Raw genomic sequence first — 22,030 nt, 5'->3', positions numbered from 1 at the left:
TTTCTGCAAAAATTAATGCAAGGCCCTTATTTCCAATTTCCTCAGACCCTGACTCACCTCTCATTCTAACTCCTGCAATGCTTCTGACACAGAAGGTCGGTGTTCCTCCATCTCCTGGAAATTTCTCAGGTAGTGACATGTTCAGGCAACAGTGGAAGCAGGTGCAGAGCCTCGCTGACAACTTTTGGTATCGCTGGAAACGCGAGTATCTCCCAACACTACAAAGTCGTCGCAAGTGGATTAGTACTCAACCTGACATTAAAGAAGGTGATCTCGTACTTCTTAAAGACTATCTGAGCCCTCGAAACGAGTGGCCTATGGCTCTTGTGTCCAAAGTTTTTCCAAGCACTGATGGGAGAGTACGCAAAGTTCAGTTGAAACTTACCAAAAGTGGATCTGAAAAGGATGTAAAGTATCTTAGACCAATTACAGAGGTTATTCTTCTGTTGTCTAACGAAAATTAAGACTTAAATGAGACATCCTTAGGATGTCTGGCGGGGAGTGTCCTGCTCCAAGTTTACTTGTCGTTTATATTGTATGTGTAGTTATGTAGTTTTGGTGCCCCCTAGTCATATTTCCCGTGCCGTCAGATTCTTGATCTTCAGATGCCATCCTTTGTTTTGTGTTTGTAAAAGTATCATCTGTAAGTTAATTCTTCTTTATATAATACTTAATGATACATATTTTCATATATTTGTGATCAGTTTATTCGGAGCTTTGATTTTGTAATGACGGCTTTAGCTATTAGCCTAGCCTTTGTTTGACGGTTTTCAATGTGCTAATCTTAATCTATTTTGATAAGATAACTTCTGTATGAGACAGTATTTGCATTTGTTGTTAATTTCTTGGTTATTTGATAATCCCATTTAAGAAAACTGATGACATTGATTTAATGATTGATATTTTCAGATATATTTGCATGAATGCTAATTAGTCATTAGTTGATTTTTCTGATTGTTGTTTATTTGTTGTTTGTTGCAGTTTTACTCTTAATTCATAATGTACCTGGCATCTTATTAAAAGGCAAAGACTAAGATGAATTCTGACTCGTCTGTACTTTATGGATGGAGTTTCGCTGGCTGTTAAATTGCATTGGTAGATGCAAGGAGAACAGTACATCTACTGTCTGATCTGCTTTCAGAACTGGCTCTACTCTGGACAGTATTCAGTTCTGTTTGAACACTTTGACTGGTCACAGACTCTTCAACCATTTCTTCATCAATACTCATTCCAGGTGAGTCTGAATTAGTCACACTGCTCCCATCTGTATTCTGGCCATTTAGACTCACATCAATATCACAACTGCCACAAGAAAACTCACTGTGGTTGCTTCCCCCATTTACTACTGAAAGGTCATGATCTCTTGTGTGATCTGCTGAAGCCAATGTGTCAATCTCTGTGGCTTGTCTAGTGCTTTGTCCCTGAACAGAATGTGTCTTTAAAGGATGACATTCTTTTGGGCCTCGGCTCTCCAATATCCAAGTGGCAATTCTGCCACTCCTAGATCCTCTTTCAGAACTGAACAGAGACTTGTGCTCTCTTTTGGTCTTTCACCTCATGTGTTCCTTCCTCAGAGATTGTGGAGAACACTGTAGTGTTGGATTCCGGTTTCTCCAAGGGAAGGAAGTTGACGGGTAAGAGAAAGTTTCGGTGAACAACTCTACTTTTCTTTGTAGCTGTTTCTTCTACCCTATAGATGTGCACTGTTGGGTCTTTCCAAGTCATCACATGAACCACAGAGTCCCACATATCAGCTAACTTTCCTTTTCCTCGCTCTTTTTTGTTTACCAGAAGCACACGGTCTCCGATTTCTAAAGCCACACCTCTGGATCTCTTGTTATACTCTCTCGCCTACTTCCTTTGGGCTTCAGTTGTACTTTCCTGAGCAATTTTTACAGCTTCTCTGAAATCTTTCTGAAGACGGTCCACATACTCATCGTAAGTCTGCATTTCATCATTTTTCAGGGCATTTCCAAACATGATATCTACAGGCAGCCTCGGTACCCTGCCAAACATCAAGTAGAAGTGTACAAAACCCTGTAGTTTCAGGAGTGGTGCAATAATATGAAAATTTGATTGTCTGTATCACTTGGGGCCATCTCTCTTTTGATTGTGGAGGCAAAGAACGTATCATGTTCGCAAGAGTACGGTTGAATCTTTCGGTTTGCCCATTACCCATTGGGTGATAGGGTGTAGTATGGGACTTACGGACACCAGAACCCTGTAGCAACTCAGCAATCAGTCTGCTTTCTAAATCGGCTCCTTTGTCAAAATGTATTCTTTGCGGAAAGCCATATAGACAGAAAAACTGATTCCACAGCTTCTGAGCCACCTCTTTTGCCGTTTGATTCGGGCAGGGGAACGCATGGGCCAATTTCATAAAATGGTCCGTTATTATGAGAACATCAACATTCTCTCCATGTCTCTCTTTTGCAGACCAGAAATTGATACACACAAGTTCTAATGGTGCGCTCGTCTTGATGGACTTCAGAGTCTTTCCCACGACACAGCGTTTACAGTGTGAAACATACTTTTTGACATCTGTGTCCATTCCAGTCCAAAAAAACCTCTGCCATACTAAGTGAAGAGTCCTACTTTGCCCTTGATGACCGGCGTCATCGTGAGTTAATTTCAGAGCAGCAATTCAAAGTGAAGGAGGAAGTAATAGCTGGTACCTGACTTTTCCTACCCTATCTTTGGACCTGCGATACAGAACACAATCTCTGATCACTAGTTTTTCCCAATGTTTCAGTATTCTCAGTACTGATGCGGTCTCTTTGTCTCTCTCTTCATGATGGTCTCCTTTTCCTGTCAATAAAGAATATAACATGTGCAAGAGTCTGCGATGGGTTGGCACTCCATCCAGGGTGTATCCTGCCTCGATGCCCGATGACGCCTGAGATAGGCACAGGCTCCCCATGACCCGAGAAGTTTGGATAAGCGGTAGAAAATGAATGAATGAATGAATGTGCAAGAGTGGAATCTGTTCTCTGTTTCACCCGTATTTCCTCCAGTGAAAAGACAGGGAGTGCGTCCACACATCCTTGAATTAAACTGTGAGTGCAGTGGGAAAGCTGAGCACCACAAACCGGTCTGGTAAATTCCCAGTCAAGGGAGGACTCTAAAATAGCTTTCACTCCCTCGTTTTCAATATGGTGCAAACTCCCAGCTTCAACACTTTGAACACTATTCTCACATGTCTGATGGAGTACATTCACTGACAACTGGAAAGCTTCTTGAACTGCTTCAGATGTTACAAGTTGAGCTTTACCATTAACCTCTTACGGACCTCCGCCTATATCCATTGTCCAACAAAAAGTGGTACAGCTCCCACATACTTTGACACACAGGGATGAAGGCTGTGAATCATATTGTGCTTCAATTCAACTTTAAAGCATCAAATCCTCCAAAAACACAAAAAAAACCTATTTACCTAGTAAAGTTTATACTCTCATTAATTTTTTAAGCCCACACACAAAGCACAATATGATTCACAGCCTTCATACAATTAGAAAAAAATTTCGGACAAAACTGACCTAGGTGGTGCTAGACCGGTTTTTCCCTTACCTTTAGACGCATCTCTTTCTTCACTGGGGTAATATATTCCAACACAAATAATCCACAAAAATCCACACAGGTCCAAGGAATTGAAATCTGTAAACCTTTTAATCCAAAACACTCTGGTCGCGCCGCAAATATTCCGTTAGTGTTCTGAAAACTGGAAACAGAAGTGTGCTATCATCTAGTTTTGCCGCTCTAACTCCTAATTGGGATATTCAAAAATTCAAAGCCTACGTCATATTTATAGCCCAGGTCCTAACGAATCAAATAAGCCCTCATTTGAGCCAATCGGTGCTTGTATAACAGAGATAGACGGCTGGGAAGCCAATGGTGGCATGACCTCATTTTTTGGGAACCCGCGTTTGACTGACAATTACTCCTTCCAATAGCAATGAAATGGGCCGGGACCTATACAGCCGTTTAGCCAATAAGCAGACGATTCCAACGGTATGCGACATGCTTTACATTCTTTGCCTGTGTCTGCGTGAACTGGATGCGCAGAAGAATTCTTGCGTAATCCCTGACCTTTTGTCCCTCTCACAGCTCAGGGTGTCAAGTTACAGGCCTGTTTTCACACCAGAGTGATAGAGAGAGAGTCTAGGCTTATTTATGGCTTGTCAGACTGAGCCTGCAGCCTTTTATTTCAAAGTTATATAGTAAACAAGTACACAAAAACGCTGCACCCGACGACCAGGGCCGTAGAAAAATATTCATATAAAATCCATTTTTGGGTCTTTTGACTTGAATTTTTTTTGGTGAAAGCCAAGACATGTGGCTATGACTGACAGTTGTTGGTTTGTCCCTAACATGTTCCAGAAAAATAAGATTAATCAGTTTATCAGAAAAACAACCCAGGCGGACAGGAAAATCTGCATTCAAACCCCTGTAACTTTGTGCCAGTAAGGCCGAGAATCAATCTGAAACTAGTTTCTGAAACTAGAGAATCTCTTCTTTCAAATGAGATCAGGCTCACCCCTCTGTGTCAAAGTATGTGGGAGCTGTACCACTTTTTGATGGACAATGGATATAGGCGGAGGTCCGTAAGAGGTTAAGAGCTTCACAAACTTCTAGAGTTTTTGCAAAAGGGCGTCGACTTAACAGATCAGCGGGAACATTCTGGGTGCCAGGTATGTATCTCAGGTCAAAATCGAAGGGCACTAACTTCGACACCCATTTTTGTTCACAGGCATTTAACCTTGGTTTTGACATAATATATGTCAGAGGATTGTTGTCTGTTAATACCGTGAACTTAGTCAACTTCAGCCAATGGGCAAATTTATCACAAACTGCCCATTTTAAAGCATAGAATTCCACTCTATGGGCGGGGTACGGGACTGAGCCCTTGACAGGGATTTACTCGCAAAGGCCGATGGTCTTGGTTTTTTTCTCTCCCTCTGGTGTTTGATTCAGAACCGTAGATGCATCAGTGGACAAGAAAGGTCTCTGAAAGTCTGGATGAGCCAAAGTAACTGTGTTACCAAGTGCATGTTTAATTTTTTCCACAGCTAAATCACACACTGCAGTCCAGTCCTCAGGTTTTAGATGCTTGGGTTTGACAGCTCTGGGGCCAACTTTTCCACCTTTGATCTTTTGTCCAGCGTCAGTTTATACAGAGGTTTGGCTAATGATGAAAAACTTGTGAATAATAGTTTGCCATCCCAAGAAAATATTTGATTTTTGTGGGTGATGGAATCTTACCATCTTCTTCCATCAGCTCCACCACGCTGAGCTCACTGATTGCAGACACTTTTGCCAGATCAGTTGTGATGCCACTTTCCGATACAATATGTCCCAAGAACTTGACAGTTTTCTTCAGAAAGTAACATTTCATTGGGGACAATTTGAGGTTGTGGCCTTTGAGCCGAGAAAACACCATTTCAAGGCGGTCGAGTGCCTCCTTCTCAGTTTTTCCAAACACCAGCAAGTCATCTAAGTAACAAAGGAGGGATAGAAAGTTCTGGTCCCCGAAGATTGCAGTAATCATGCGAGAGAACATCGCTGGACTGTTGCACAAGCCCTGAGCCATCCGGTTGTATTCATATAGCCCTACCGGGGTGGTGCATGCTGTGTATTTACAATCTTCTTCATGGATTGGGTTATTATAATAACCCGATGTTAAATCCATGATACTGAAATAACAGTTTCCCCCCAAGGACGCAAGAGCATCAGCTTGGTGGGGCAGTGGGTATGCATCTTTTTTGGTTCTTTGGTTGAGCCACCTGAAGTCTGTACACACTCGTAATTCTCCAGAGGGTTTCCAGATTAAAACTAAAGGTGAGGCCCATTTGCTGTTGGACTTCCGGATGATGCTGCACTCCTCCATTTCATTTAGTGTCTGTCTTAATTTCTGGTATTGAGCTGGCGGGACTCTCTTATAGGGAAGGCGGAAAGGCTTTTAGGTGTATCCTGTGGATAGTGTTTTTGACCTCACCACAGTCCAGTTTATCACGGGAGAAAGTGCTCTCATACTCCACAATGAGGTCCACCAATTGTCTTTTCCAGAAATCATTAACTTCACAGGAGTTAATATCGATTTCATTCAGTCCCAACTCTCTCAACTTAACTCTGAAGTCTGTTGCAATATCTCACTTTCTTTATGGACATTCTGAGGGACCCCTCTTGATTCATGCTTTATGTCCCCTGTTAGCCGTAACTCTTCAAGGGCAAGACACGGATGCACTTGAACAATCTTCGCATTCCGACTAAGTACGATATGGTGGTCCAGCATGTTTATCACCTTCAGAATGAGAAGCTGAGGACTCTACCATTATTGTACTCCCAACAGACAGAGGAACCTCTTCTTTTAGCCTTCACAATATCAGATGCTCATGCTGTGGCTCCAGTGTCACATATTGTTTTAACATCACAATGCCAACCCTTTTTGGGATCTTATCTCCATGCCAACGGTCCACATTGGAAAACAGACTGAGAAGGGGATCATGACTGTTTTCCTTAACAGGCTGAGAAATATTCTCCCAGTACCAATTTGTTCTCTTTGCTTCTTGCATCACATGTCTTAAAACATTTGAGCCTACGATTATGTCATCATCTTGGCCTGGGACAACTAATCCAAGCAGATCTACATTTAGTTCATAGGTACATTTTGTCTTAGCCTTGCTGCCTCCGCATCCAGTGAGTACTTGTGTTGTGGGTTTTCTCACCTGCGTTCAGCTGCTTCACTCAATGTACAGGTTAAAGATCCACTGTCTATAAGGGCTTTGAGTTCTACTTGTCCCTCAACTAGTATTGGAACTTGAAATAGTTTAAAGGGCACTCAGGATCAGAGGAACCTCTGATTGTTTCTGGTTTCATTGGCTTTCATTTGGGACATTCAAATTCTCTGTGCCCAGTCTTGTAACATTTGAAACACAGGCCCTCTTCAAAGCAGTGTGTCTTTGTTGTTTGATCAGAAGCCTTACAAACTCTACAGGTGCCTGAATGTAAACTTGCCTCTCCAGATGTTTTTTTTACATGCTCTGCTTTAGACACGATTTCCTTCTGTGAGATGATAAGCTGCTCTAGAAGAGACACTGCCCTACCAAGGAGAGCTGAATCAAGCCCACCGGACTGACTACTGTTGGTAACCTGCTGCTGTGTCATACACCAAGCGCCAGAAGGCTTCTCTTCAACCCTTTGTGCTCTCTCCACATTGGCTGATTGCTTATCCATATGATGACTATCTATCAGTGCTTGCACTTCATTAGCAGTCCAGGTCTCTAGTGGTTTACTTCAAAGGGCTGAGTACAAGGTCGGTTCTGGACAGTGCCGTACAAACATCATTGTAACCTCATGACCAGGTTCTTCAACTCTTTTTCCTTGTCTTTTTAGGCACTCATTTGCCAGGTCTACAGCCTTATTAAGTCTGATCCAGTAATCTAAGCCACTCTCTGACCGTCTGGGCAAGGTCTCATAAAAATCTCTCTGAGGAGTAGTGGAAGAAACTGCATCTACGAAGTGTTGTCTCAAAATAGAGAAGATACAGTAATATGTGGGTCTCTAGTCACATTAATCAGGGGATTGTTATGAATGCATGTTCTTACAACATCTTTAGGCCCATCAGTCTATCGGGCTAGATATCATGCTCTGCTCTAACATACTATTCAACAGAACACCCTGCCCCAACCCAGTAGAAGTCCTCTGTAACATTGGAACAGTAATCACAGGGGTAACATCACTATTTCCTACATTTGCATCTGGCAATGTCTTGTGTGTTCTAATGTGTGCAAAACTACGATTGTCCATGTTTTAAATTGTACTGCTTATCTATTTTCCAAAGATCTTGTCGAAGAAGGTGTCAGTGATGGTCTCCACCGGCGATCTGCAATGGCTGATCTTTTGAAATCCGGGTCACAGCACCAAATTTGTAGCGGATTTCACCCAGCACCACAAATGACACACCGACTCCAAGCTCTTTAGTGAATCACGTCTGCAGTTTAATAAATAAAAGACACGGGATCACACACACATCCTCTCACCAACAGTCTGTCTGATTATCTTCAGTAACATGTAGAACTGAGAGAGTCAGACACGACAGCGCCTCTAAGTCACGTCACTCCAATGTAATCTCATTTTTTACAAAGTACATTTTTCTTGTGCCATATAAAAGAATGAAAATGAAATGGCTTGATAAGAAAAACATATGAAATTACTCTCTCTCACTCACTCACTTTCTACCACTTTATCCGAACTACTTGGGTCACGGGGAGCCTGTGCCTATCTCAGGCATCAAGGCAGGATACACCCTGGACACTCCATTGCAGGGCACACACATACACTTTCATTTACTCACGCAACCACACACACTACAGGCAATTTTCCAGAGATGCCAACATGCATGTCTTTGGACCAGGGGAGGAAACCAGAGTACCCGGAGGAAACCCCAGAGGCACGGGGAGGACAACCCCGGTGGGAATCGAACCCCGACCCTGGTGGTGTGAGGCGAACGTGCTAACCACTAAGCCACCGTGCCCCCCACAAAAATAATTAAATATCTTCAAATCAAAATCACTATTGTTTGCTGGAACTCAAAACTCAGAACATTACATAGAAAGACCATTGGCTCAAACATGGACAATCTTACCCATATACAATAGTGCTATTTTCTGATTGGCTATTGTGTAGCCTCTTTTTTTTTGATTGGCTGAGAACTCCAGGGGAAACGCACTTGATTCCTGCTCAGTTCCATAGAGACAGCGGTGCGTACTGATACATTTTGGGCGCTGCGGCATATTAAATATATGATAAACAGTCAAAAAGTTTTTCTGCGTGAGAAATACGATGTGTGGCGGGAGAGCGTGAGAAAAGACCAAAATGCATGACTGTCACTCTTGTGATGTGTGCGTGTGTGCGTGTGTGTGTGTGAGTGTGTATGTGAATAGATATGAATTGTGTACATATATACAGTATACACACATGGACTATGCACACTATGAATATCGATAAAAAATGTATATAATGTATAAATATATAACATGGGGTTTAAAACTATAAAACCCTTTACATTTCTAAATATACAAAGTAGAAATATTCTTTTTAGAGTAGAAATATAAGTATTTTTGAATGTAAACACAAATATGTACATAAAGTTAAATTACAGTATAACATTTATTTAAAAATTTTATCAACATGGCTCTTAACAGGGTTAGAGTATAGAGTCCACAGGGGCATGTGAAAGGGAGTGAAGAGAAGAGAAAGTGTTCAGCACCATGAAAGTGTTCTTCAGCACAGTGGTTTGGGCCTGGAGGCTCCTGAAGAAGTGCACACAACCACAACACAACAACACAACACAACACAATCACACCACACCACACCACACCACACCACACCACACCACAATACAAATACGATATAGACTCTCAACTAACAAACAAATGAATCAATGAACTAAGACTTGGGCTGTAATACTGATCTCTGCCTCTAGATGTCAGTAAACACAGTCTGCTACATGACGGCGGCAGAAGTAGACACTTCCTGTCTGCGGTGTGTTCATGTGGATAGTGTTTATGTGTGTGTTTGTGTAGGAGATGAGTGATTGTGAGAACACACACACTAACAACAACATTATTACACAGGAGTTTATAGCGTTAGAGGATTTTAAAGCTACAGGAAAAGAGCAGGTCAGATTTCGTCCTTTATTAATTACATCATTCGGCAGTATTATACAGATCTTCACACACACACACACACACACACACACACACACACACACACACACACACACACACACACACACACACTATATTTTATTAGTATTTTAATATTTGTTTGATTTTTAGTTGGTTGTCACAACAGATTTATATTTTATATAATAGATTTATTCATTAACACTTATAATTAAACACTGTTGTTTTACTTATTTACAGATTGAGTGTTTGTGTGCGTTACAGTGCAGTGTGTGAAGTGTTGTGTGTGTTAATAGTGTGTGAGGTGTAGTGTGTGTGAAATGTGTGTGTTAAGTGTAGTGTGTTAAGTGTAGTGTGTGTTAATAGTGTGTGAAGTGTAGTGTGTGTTAATAGTGTGTGAGGTGTAGTGTGTGTGAAATGTGTGTGTTAAGTGTAGTGTGTTAAGAATAGTATGTGTGTGAGGTGTTGTGTGTGCGTTAAGTGTAGTGTGTTAAGAATAGTATGTGTGTGAGGTGTTGTGTGTGCGTTAAGTGTAATGTGTTCCTCTTCACCCGTAGTTGAGTTTCTCAGCAGGCGATAGGCTGCTAATCCATGAGCAGGTTTGTTCAGACTGGTGGTGGGCCGAGCGGAGCGGCTGCTTCGGCTACGTTCCCTCTGCGTTCCTCCAGCGAGGAGTCGAGGACGTGGAAGACGCCTGGCAGGACGAGGAGTATTTCAGCAGCTATGGAACTCTGGTACTCTGTAATTCTATTCTCTGACTGTTATTTATATATTGACTCACATATGATTCTATTTGCAAGAAGTTTTTATTCTGACATTCGAATGATCTCGAACTCGCCCTCGAATGCTCAGTCTACATCAGTCTGTATTTAATGTTGCAGGTTTATACCTGTTGTTATTTCGCGATTTGGTGACACTATTAAAAATCCTGTCCTGTTGCTTTCTCAGAAGCTTCATCTGGAGATGCTCTCGGACCGGCCACGTACCGAAACCTACAGGCAGGTGATTGTGAGCAACAGCGCCGCCCTGAGGGGCAAAGTGGTGCTGGATCTGGGATGTGGAACCGGAATCATCAGCCTGTTCTGTGGCCGTTTTGCACAGCCTGCAGCTGTAAATACACACACACACACACACACACACACACACACACACACACACACACACAGAGGGCAGGATTAAACCTCTGCCTTTAATACAAGTCTTTAGTTCCATATAGATTTATATTATTAGTAATCCTACAAAACATGACCGGCTTTAATCCACAACAAACCCTGACTAAGTGGTGATGTAAACATGCCTATGAGTTAATCTGTTAATCCCAGATCTATAAGTGATCCCCAGACTGTTAGCTGTCCTGCTAATCTGGTTAGTCCTGATTAATCTGGAAATATTATTCTCTCTTCTGTCAACTGTTTTTTAGTTAGAATCACTGCTGTGTGCCGCTCTTATAGGAATTAAATCAGTGATGAGGGCTGTGATGAAGTTCCTGTTTGTTTTGTCTACTAAAGGATGATGCGTTTTTTGTCTGTTTGTTGTTATATTCATCCACAAAACATGTTCCAGTTATCAAACAGTCTAAACATAAAGGAACACAAGTGAATACTCTTGAAGATGTGAGAAAACTTAGTTTTACGCCTGACTGTTAAAGCTTTGATACTGGAGACTCCTTTCATACACCTTAAATATGAAAAACATTTTTATTGTGTTGTTGTGTCTGCACTGTTTCATGTAAAATGACTCAACACCTCCCGACCAATCAGAATCCAGAATGAATCAGCAGTGATGATGTAATCATGTTCTTTAACGTGTTCAGCGTAACCTGAAGAAAAGCACTACAGTGTTGGATCAGATCCAAACTTAATTAAACATCATTTGGTCTCCTGCCTTATGAAGTTTATTCATTCGTTTGTGAGCTAAAGACACTTTATTTGTGTTTTTCTCCACCTCTATCCGTAGGTCTATGCGGTGGAGGCGAGCTCGGTGGCTAAACACACTGAGAAACTGGTGAAACTAAACGGGTGTGACGGCGTTGTAAGCGTCTTTCACTCTAGAGCCGAGGATCTGACTCTTCCATCTAAGGTGGATGTCCTCGTCTCAGAGTGGATGGGGAACTGCCTACTGGTATAAACTGAGAGACTGAGTGTGTGAGACTGAGTGTGTGAGATGGAAAGGGATGTGGTAGCGTAGATGTTAATTTGTTGGACTACCAATCAGAAGGTTGTGAGTTCCAACACCAGCTCCAACAATGTCCATTTATTTAAATGCATGTTAGCATGCTAGTTCTGCCTTCTGAATAGCTCAGACTTGGTGTCTGACATCTAGTGTAATCTCAGACGTGGCTCCTCCCCCCTTTTGGTTATGTTACGCTTACAGTTCGAGTTCATGGTGGAGTCTGTGCTCCGTGTGCGGGATCACTGGCTGAAGGATGGAGGGATGATGTGGCCTTCATCCGCCTCACTGACACTCGTTCCCTGTGAGGCCCATGCTGACTACAGCCAGAAAATGGAATACTGGGAAAATATCTACGGCCTGGACTTCAGCTGTCTGCAGTAAGGAAATGGCAGTCATTCTGTTTGACCTTCCTGACACAATACGCTACAGAAACACACACACAGGACGTTAATCATATTCCTCGTTTATATCACAGCTTTTTACACTCAGTGCAAACTCAGGACAAAGTGTGCATGAGAAGCTGAGAGCAACAGCATGAAGTGATAACAACATAAGAACTAATTCAGTAGTTTTCTTTTCATGTTATAAATACATTAGATACAAAGTACAAAAAGTCCATTAAGTACAACAGCTAAAACAAACAAATTTTTTAAAAACAAATTTTTTTTTTTGATTGCTTAAAGTAACTCTGGAGGGCAGGAACTCTGATCTAATTGGTTACCCTGGTTTTGGAGGAAGAAACGCTGATCTAATTGGTTTCACTGGTTTTGGCAGAGGAACTCTGATCTAATTGGTTACACTGGTTTTGGAGGAAGAAACTGTGATCTAATTGGTTACACTGGTTTTGGGATCAGGAACTCTGATCTAATTGGTTACACTGGTTTTGGGATCAGGAACTCTGATCTAATTGGTTACACTGGTTTTGGGATCAGGAACTCTGATCTAATTGGTTACACTGGTTTTGGGATCAGGAACTCTGATCTAATTGGTTACACTGATTTTGGGAGCAGGAACTCTGATCTAATTGGTTACACTGGTTTTGGGAGCAGGAACTCTGATCTAATTGGTTACACTGGTTTTGGGAGCAGGAACTCTGATCTAATTGGTTACACTGGTTTTGGGAGCAGGAACTCTGATCTAATTGGTTACACTGGTTTTGGGATCAGGAACTCTGATCTAATTGGTTACACTGGTTTTGGGAGCAGGAACTCTGATCTAATTGGTTACACTGGTTTTGGGATCAGGAACTCTGATCTAATTGGTTACACTGGTTTTGGGATCAGGAACTCTGATCTAACTGGTTACACTGGTTTTGGGATCAGGAACAGGAACTCTGATCTAATTGGTTACACTGGTTTTGGGAGCAGGAACTCTGATCTAATTGGTTACACTGGTTTTGGGAGCAGGAACTCTGATCTAATTGGTTACACTGGTTTTGGGAGCAGGAACTCTGATCTAATTGGTTACACTGGTTTTGGGAGCAGGAACTCTGATCTAATTGGTTACACTGGTTCAAAGTCACCACCTGTTGTCCTCAGATACAACTGTGTTTTTACTCTTAGCAAAGAAATAGCTAACAGATTAGCCAATGCTTAGCAGTGAAGTAAAATGATCACATAGAAATGTAGAACATAGAAAAAAGTAGGGAAATAAAAGGTTAATAGCAGCATTTTCAGTTGTCTATAAAATCAATATTGTGTTCTGAATATGTTGTATATCTGATGTGCGTGTGTGCGTGTGTGCCTCAGGCCTGTTGCTCAGGAGGAGTTCTTCTCCAAGCCAAAGTTCAGCCATCACCTTGTCCCTGACGACTGTCTCTCCACTGCATGTGATGTCATCACTCTGGACATGCACACACTGAGCGTGTCTGATCTGGAGGTGAGAGTGTGAGAGCTTATGATCAGGATAAAGAATCTGCAGGAGTAAAAATATCTGGATCTCTTCAGTCTTTGTTGAGAAACTAAACTACTCAGTCCTCCTGTTTATCTTAATAAACAGTCACAGACGATTCATTCCACACCATGAAGCAAAGCAAAGTAAGTAACCTGTGAATATTAGGTGTGTTAAAGTCTATTTAAGTCATTACTCATGAGATTTACACAGCAATTGTTCATCACATGAGAACCGGATATACAGAAGGAGCTGCGACGATGAATGTCTCTTCAGATTGTTTTGAAATAAAGTTTCACAATCCTGAAAAGTTCCGAGTGACAACAAGCATGAGGCAAGCACCTCCTAACCTCATTGCTCTAATATTGCAGCATGTAACTAAGATATATAAACATGTCTATCATCAGGATGTTCACTGACACATGACATATCTATACTTCATCTGCATTACTGAGTATAATAAATGTAGTCCAGAGAACCAGCTAGGCTAGTACATTATCTTAAAGATGCTAGGCTGGTAAGAGCGTTGTCATGGTTACAGTGTTTCACACGATCCTATACGGCATTAGGTGTTTCAGATATATTGTACGTAAAAGGTCAGTCAGGACTGGACTGTTGTCTAGGTGTTAGAGATTACAGGAGAGTTTACTGTGTGTGTGTGTGTGTGTGTGTGTGCACGTGCGTGTGTGTAGAAACTGAGAGGAGAGTTCAGATTCATCATAGAAAGATCTGGAACTCTGCATGGATTCACTGCTTGGTTCAGCACATTCTTCCGCAGTTTAGACGAGGGAGGATCGTCGCTAGAGCTCAACACCGGACCACATGCTGAGTATGTCCTCCCCCGTCTGATACCACCCCCAAACCCCCCACCCCTTTACCCCCACGTCTGCCCCAGTTAGCCTTCAATCTGCCCTCCACATTGCAGCTGAAAATAGTAAAAGTCTGAGCTTAAAGCTACAGATTGAACTCCTGCTCATATGATCCCAGCATTGTGACTTCACAACATTTCTTTAATGCCTAACTGAGAAAAAGATCATTAGATAACTTTGTAGGTTTATTATTCTTTAACACCGAGCTGATAAAAATGTCATTTTATTCTAAACTTCTTTTCAGACTATATATATTTTTTACCTCTCTCAGACTTACTTTTAAATCCATGCGTTATTAATCCGTCCTTTAGGTCAACTCACTGGAAACAGACTCTGTTCATGTTGGACGGACCAACGGGAGTGGAGGAAGGTGATTGTGTGGGCGGGGCCATCACACTGCAGAGGAATCCTATTTGGAGACGTCACATGTCAATCACCATAGAGTGGAGTATAAAGAGGAGGAGCGAGACAACTTTCACTGAGGTGAGGCAACCAAGACCTACAGAATTGTTCACACACACTTTATTCTCTCGTAGTGTTATTTTTGTAGGTTCGTGGTATATATCCAAAATCTAAGATTGATTTAATTTAAATAAGTTCTATCAGCAACATCTAGCATGAATCCACGAGGCAGAAACCACAATGGTGCAGAAACTAACCTGCTCCTCAGATCTGTTAAAAAGTTTCAGTGTGAAATATATTAAAAAAAGGAAATAAAATAATTAAGACAAAATAAATAAACCTTGTAACTGTTGGTGAATTGCTGTGGTTTAAAGTGAATCTCCATGCTGTTATGCTGTAAAACTATGAAATAAAAACACTCAATAATAATCGTACGTAATTCAAAGCATTTGTGTGTAAATTTTAATTGCGGAGTTGGATCCCAAAATTTACGGCCACGACAGTTTACAGATACGAGATTTAGTGTGTTTGTTCAAATACAACTCCAAAATGTACGACTATGACAGTTTACACACACAACGCTTGTTTTCACAACACCTCTTTTTCACACACGAAAACGGTCTGCGAAACAACTGTCAAAAATACGTCATCACGTTCACAGGCATTACTATCCGAGGGAAGATGAATCGATTCCACGAAGTGTGCATGCGCCCCGCCCTCTTCTAAACCACTGGCGCCGAAATGGCGGATCAGCAGCCGAGCGCTCACTCATCGTCAGTGTTGTATAAAGTACTAGAAAGCAATACTTGAGTAAAAGTACAAGTATCGTACTAGAAAAAGACTTCGGTAGAAGTGAAAGTCACCTTTTAGAATATTACTCAAGTAAAAGTCTTAAAGTATCTGATATTTAATGTACTTAAGTATTTGAAGTAAAAGTAAAAAGTAAAATTTCAGTGATTTTCGGTAGGCATAAGAGCAGGGGCGGTTCTAGGGTTTCATCTTTAGGGGTTTTAGCCCTCAGTGAGAATTTAAAACAAGAAGAGTTTTATATTATATATTATATGACTACATAGTAAGCCAAAAGTTATTGTATTATTAAATGGCAAAAGTGGACACCAAAATTTTATGCATGATGTTATGATGCCAGTCTCGAATCAGATCAGTTCATGTATGTGTGCATTCTCTACTAACAGTGTGTCCAATGAATGCAGTCATTAATAAACAAATATTCACAAGACAAAGACCAAATCAATAAATGTTTTTTTATTTAGTATTAAATGGATTGTTTGCATTAATATTTTGTTTGTGCTACAACTCTGGTAATAAGAATAGTGGCATTTCACTGCTTTTGGTTGCCGTCTTTGCGTCTTTCTGCCGATTAACGTTATAGATTAACGCCTCCAGCTCTGACTGCGCATGCACGCTGCGCGTACCTGTGCTTCTCCGTACAGCATGCGGAGGGTAATGCAATCTAGGAGCAGTGATTCACCAAACCTCCCTTATCACAGTCACACACATTTCTTCTGATTTTTATTTTGTAGTAACGAAGATGCTTAGTGGGAATATAACGGAGTAAAAGTATACATTTTATCTAGGAAATGTGGTGGAGTAAAAGTGAAAGTTGACAAATTTTAATAGCGAAGTAAAGTACAGATACATGACATTTCTACTTAAGTACAGTAACATTTTTCTCCGTTACATTACAACACTGCTCATCGTCTCGGGTAAGTTGGTTTTTCCTTCCAAATTCGGACATGTTTAAGGGTTAGTTATCACAGAGAGGAGTAATATTACAGATATAGGTTAACTATAGTAAGTAAGATTAGCTCTCAGAGTAAGGTTACATTAGGTGCTTAAAGAATACAGCTGTTTAGGAGGTCATCACTGCAGTCTGTAGCGTGATGAGATAGGCCTACATAAAAGAATTAGCAATTTTAAGTGTTAACTTACTAACAGCTGTGTACATGCACTGGAATACACAGGTCATGCAATATGTGTTCACTGCTTAAGTGTTAAAGTCATATTTTATTGTTTATCAGGTTCCATTAGGTGACATCTTGCACTCAGCCCAGAATCTGGTGTCGATGTTGACCAACACCTTAAGTGTTGGACAACAGAAAATGGGGAACCAGTCCAATATCATTGGACAGTCAGCACAAGAAAGAAGGTCCAAGTCAAATGGGCAGTCAGTGCAGCAGGAAATGGCTAGGTGTGAGGTGTGTGTGTGTGTCTTTTATGTAGGCCTATGTCATCACGCTACAGACTGCAGTGATGACCTCCTAAACAGCTGTATTCTTTAAGCACCTAATGTAACCTTACTCTGAGAGCTAATCTTACTTATTATAGTTAACCTATCTCTGTAATATTACTCCTCTCTGTTATTAGTGATAACTAACCCTTAAACATGTCCGAATTTGGAAGGAAAAACCAACTTACCTGAGACGATGAGTGAGCGCTTGGCTGCTGATCCGCCATTTCGGCGCCAGTGGTTCAAAAGAGGGCGGGGCGCATGCGCACTTCGTGGAATCGATTCATCTTCCCTCGGATAGTAATGCCTGTGATCGTGATGACGTATTTTTGACAGTTGTTTTGCAGACCGTTTTCGTGTGTGAAAAAAGGTGTTGTGAAAACAAGCGTTGTGTGTGTAAACTGTCATAGTCGTACATTTTGGAGTTGTATTTGAGCAAACACACAAAATCTCGTATCTGTAAACTGTCGTGGCCGTAAATTTGGGATCCAACTCCACAAAATTAACATTTACACACAAATGCTTTGAATGACGTACGATTACTATTGACAGTGTTTTTATTACATATAAAACAACCAAAATAAACTCTTAACAAAAAATGATTCCTCAATTATTTGGGGAAAATGAAAGAACTCTAAACAAGATATGTAGAAATATAACTGTATGTGATCAACAGTGTTCAAAAATCTGTGTGAATTGTCATGCTGTCAGTGATGAAGTGTGGGTTTAGTTTTGTAATACGAACACTTACTGCTATAAAATGTTGATTTTTGATTCTGTGTTTATTTAAACAGATGAAGTCGAAGCGTTTCCCCATGTGGAGGTGAGCCTCGCTTCAGGATTCATGCAGTACAGGACTGTTAACTTTAAATTTTGTTTACTACTTTAGCATGCAAACTAGTATTTTATACGTGCACAATGTGTTCTGCTCTCAGCCAATAGAAATACACGATTTTATACAGACGTTAATTGATGACTGTCTTGTAATCGGTTCAAATGTACCGATGAAATAAAAACAATTCATGATCATGGATCCTGGCTCTCAGTCACATGGTTTTTAACAGCACCACCACTCCCACCCCACCCCCATTATTTTTTTAATCCACCTAGATGGAACTTCCCAGCTCATGTGAATGAGCTGTTGCTATTGAAACAATAAAACAATAATAAAAGAAATGATGCATGTGATGCTGTCAGAACTGCTGATTATTTAATTAATCGGACCAATCCGATTTGAGAATTCGACAACATTGTTATGTAATAGTTTCAAACTAGATAAAACGCCGATCTGTTATACAAAAAATTGTGTAAATCTTATGGTAGATGTTACACTGTTTTGCATAAACAACATAAACAAGAGTATTATAGAATTAGATGGAATTCTATGCACACACAATGATATAATCTCTTGAATATCACACGAACCACATACATGTCCAGATTAAACAAGTCAAACACAACACAGCTTTGAATCAACATCCCATGTATGTACTGCAACTCGGAACAACATCAAACACTTTTTATCCATCCTAACTGCAAATACATTTTTTAGCTTATAAGAATAATAATAATAATAAACCTCATGCGATATGTTAACTGTTTAAAACACCACTAAACGCTGTAAAAGTCCCGTGACCTCACAATCCTTACACACGTCGATCATCTCAGACTTGTTCGGTGTCGTATAAAATTAGCTTCTTCTCATTTGTGCTAGAGCTACAATGTTAATGAAGCTAATAAACAACATGTAATATAGCCTCTTAATCAGCTGATTAACATGTTCAAACGATCCCAGTGTTTTAATGGAGGTGTTCAGTTTCTCAGACAGACTCCTTTCTGTGGACTTTCTTTCTGTAAACAAGGACAAACTATCAGACACAAAGTCACAAGTCATTTGTAAATTGAAGGTCATTTGCATATGCAAATCACACTCAGGATGCTAATCTGGTGGCTATAAACTTTTATTACTTCCCAAACTACTTTCCTGTCATACTGTAGCTCCACCCCTTTTGATGATAAACACGTCTCTGCTGATCGACTGCATTTGAGGTAACAGGTAAATTATGTACACTGTTCCTCTCTGACCCACTGATAAGGCCAAATTAATAAATAAATAAATATATGTATAAGAATATACATACATAAAAGAAAAAAAAATATGGGTGTGTAAGATTAAAGTTAAGAAATGACACGTAAATGAAGTCAATATAATCCCTCGGTGCTGCTTCTGGCTCTGGTTTTGGAACGTGTGCTGACCTCGGATGTGTAGCGTGTCGCTGATGTTGCCACGTGCGGTCGAAAAGGTGGGTCTCGAACGATGTTCTTTCTTTTTCCCACCTCCTCCTCCTCCACCTCTTCTTCTTCATCCTCTTCTTCAACCAGGTTGTGTTCCTCTTCTCTGTACACACTTTTCTCCCTCTGATGGTTCTCGCAGTGATTCTCAAAGGTGGCCATGTCTGTGAAAACCATGTTACAGACTCTGCAGTGAAAGACGCACATGACCGACTCGGTGTCCTGGAGCTCGTTGTGCAGTTCACTAGTGCAAATGAAAGAACCAGAACAAATTCTGCATGTGTGCGTGAAGGAATCGTGCAACTCTCTGTGAATCTTTTCATGCTGCCTGAGCGCTGAAACGGTCCTGAAGCTTTTATGGCATGTTGCGCAGGCGTGTCGGCCCTCTCCTGCCTCGACGGCCTGATGGGAGAGGAGGTGAGCGGCGGTGCGAAAAGCCTCACTGCACTTGTCACATTTGTACGGCCGCTCGCCCGTGTGCTTTCTCACGTGTACGATGAGGCCGGACTTCTGCGTGAAGGACTTGCCGCACACGCTGCACTTGAACGGCTTCTCGCCCGTGTGAAGCCGTCGATGAGTCTCCAAGTGTGACCCACGTCCGAAACACCTGCCGCAGTCTGGGCATTTGAAGGGCTTCTCACCCACGTGGATGGCCATGTGGCGCACCAGCTGAGACGGCCGAGAGAATGCCTTGGCGCAGGCGTGTTTCCTGCACCTGTACTTGCTGCGCTCATGCTTCCTGTCACCGCTACGTGTGCACACGTGGAGCGCCAGGTGTGACGATGTGGCAAAAGTCTTTCTGCAAGTCAGACACGTGTATGGTTTCTCAGCTCCTCCTTTACAGAGACGCCTGTCAGAATGTGTGGCCTGGTCAGAGGTCAGAGTCGCATCGTGTTTGTGCGTCTCACGCCCGTCAGAACCGGGAGATCCTGAGTGCGTTTCACATTTTTGCGTGTCCTCTTCCTTTATACCGCAGTCCGAGTGTTGCTTCACAGTGCTTGGGCTTTCACCTGTCATCTCAGTGACGTGTCACGGTTTTCATACGTGGAGGTGCATCTGAAGGTTGATCTGTTGTTTGATCCTTGGTGCAAATTAACCAAATAAACATCATTGTGTTGGCTTTAGAGTCTCTACATCATCTTTAATACTGATTTCAATCAGATTCAGCTGTAATTGTCGCTGCACGATAACAGACATCACAGATGAGAAGTGAGGTCAGTTATCTGAATGGTGTTAATCAGATCTGAAGGGTGTTAATCAGCTTCGAGGACAATAACTGAGACTCAGCTGGAGGTGAACTAGTCATGGACGCTTCTGTGATGACATGCAGGCTAAAATGATTGATCTCAAACTAAACACACAGCCTCACATGCAGGTCAAAAGGCTTGGATGGAGGTTTCTAATAAACCACATACTGAAACTCATGCGCTTTGTGTTCGACTGGAAATGAATCCGGTTTAATCCCCGGCGCACAAAACACACCGACACGCCATATGACTCACTGGCTGCGGTCTGGGCTGTGTCCCAAATCACACCCTCGACTCCTCACATCACTAGGCTGCTAGCGACAAAACGAAAGTGACTGCATTACTTACACATCTTCTTCTGTCATACTGGAGCATCACATACAGCTCAAGAGGATCAGATTGCCCCCTACTGGACCTCTGTGCATTTAACACGGGACGGTGATGATGACGATAATGATGATTATGATGATGATTTCATCACTAAATAGTATAGAGTGAAAGAAATGTTTTTAAACTGCTTTCTCTGAAGGTCACTCCCTCATATCCCCAGGCTTGCTCTTGAAAGATATTTTGTTTATGAATAATAAACACATTACAATTACTAATAATTGTAATACATAAATAAATAAACAAACAAATAAATAAATATGCAATACTATCACAATAGTATATTTTATTGTGATAGAATTGCATATTTCTTTCTTTCTTTTTTCTTTCTTTCTTTCTTTCTTTCTTTCTTTCTTTCTTTCTTTCTTTCTTTCTTCCTTTCTTTATGTATGTATTACAATTATTAGTAATTGTAATACATAAATAAATAAACAAATAAATAAACAACTAAATAAATACGTATTTTATTTATTTAGTTGTTTATTTATTTGTTTGTTTATTTATGCATTACAATTATTAGTGATTGATAAATAAATAAATAAATATGCAACAGTATAGTAAATATACTATAACAATAGTATATTTTATTGTTAGCATCGCATATTTATTTATTTATTTATTTATTTATTTATCTGTTTATTTATTAATTTATTACAATTACTAAAAATTGTAATAAATAAATAGATAGATAGATAGATAGATAGATAGATAGATAGATAGATAGATATTGAAAGATATTTTGTTTATGAATAATAAACACATTACAATTACTAATAATTGTAATACATAAATAAATACATAAATAAATAGATAGATAAATAAATAAATAATAAATATGCA

The 22,030-nt window shown here is 40.7% G+C and overlaps 1 protein-coding gene across 2 annotated transcripts; it reads left to right on the top strand.

Moving 5' to 3' along the window:
- The first annotated feature begins 9,502 nt into the window (after positions 1-9,502).
- Positions 9,503-18,297, top strand: prmt2 (protein arginine methyltransferase 2). 2 transcript variants are annotated; one of them, XM_047815353.1, is made up of 9 exons: positions 9,503-9,677; positions 10,241-10,417; positions 10,635-10,793; positions 11,640-11,804; positions 12,057-12,232; positions 13,604-13,733; positions 14,438-14,574; positions 14,926-15,097; positions 18,059-18,297. In XM_047815353.1, the coding sequence occupies exons 1-9, from the start codon at positions 9,585-9,587 to the stop codon at positions 18,089-18,091; spliced, it is 1,242 nt and encodes a 413-aa protein (XP_047671309.1). In that variant the 5' UTR covers positions 9,503-9,584; the 3' UTR covers positions 18,092-18,297. The 2 variants fall into 2 exon arrangements, with proteins under 2 accessions (XP_047671309.1, XP_027031123.1); XM_027175322.2 differs by having other exon boundaries at positions 9,506-9,677; positions 10,632-10,793.
- The last annotated feature ends 3,733 nt before the right edge of the window (positions 18,298-22,030 follow it).

Source organism: Tachysurus fulvidraco, chromosome 6, assembly GCF_022655615.1.
Source record: "Tachysurus fulvidraco isolate hzauxx_2018 chromosome 6, HZAU_PFXX_2.0, whole genome shotgun sequence".
NCBI classification, from domain to species: Eukaryota; Metazoa; Chordata; class Actinopteri; order Siluriformes; family Bagridae; genus Tachysurus; species Tachysurus fulvidraco.
This window is presented reverse-complemented; position numbering and strand designations above follow the sequence as displayed.

Excerpts from the sequence above, each read along its gene's own strand:
- prmt2 (XM_027175322.2), top strand. The coding sequence starts at position 9,585 with ATGAGTGATTGTGAGAACACACACACTAACAACAACATTATTACACAG. Across the intron at positions 11,805-12,056 it reads GGATGGGGAACTGCCTACTG|TTCGAGTTCATGGTGGAGTC; the intron begins GTATAAACTGAG and ends TTACGCTTACAG. Across the intron at positions 15,098-18,058 it reads GCGAGACAACTTTCACTGAG|ATGAAGTCGAAGCGTTTCCC; the intron begins GTGAGGCAACCA and ends TTATTTAAACAG.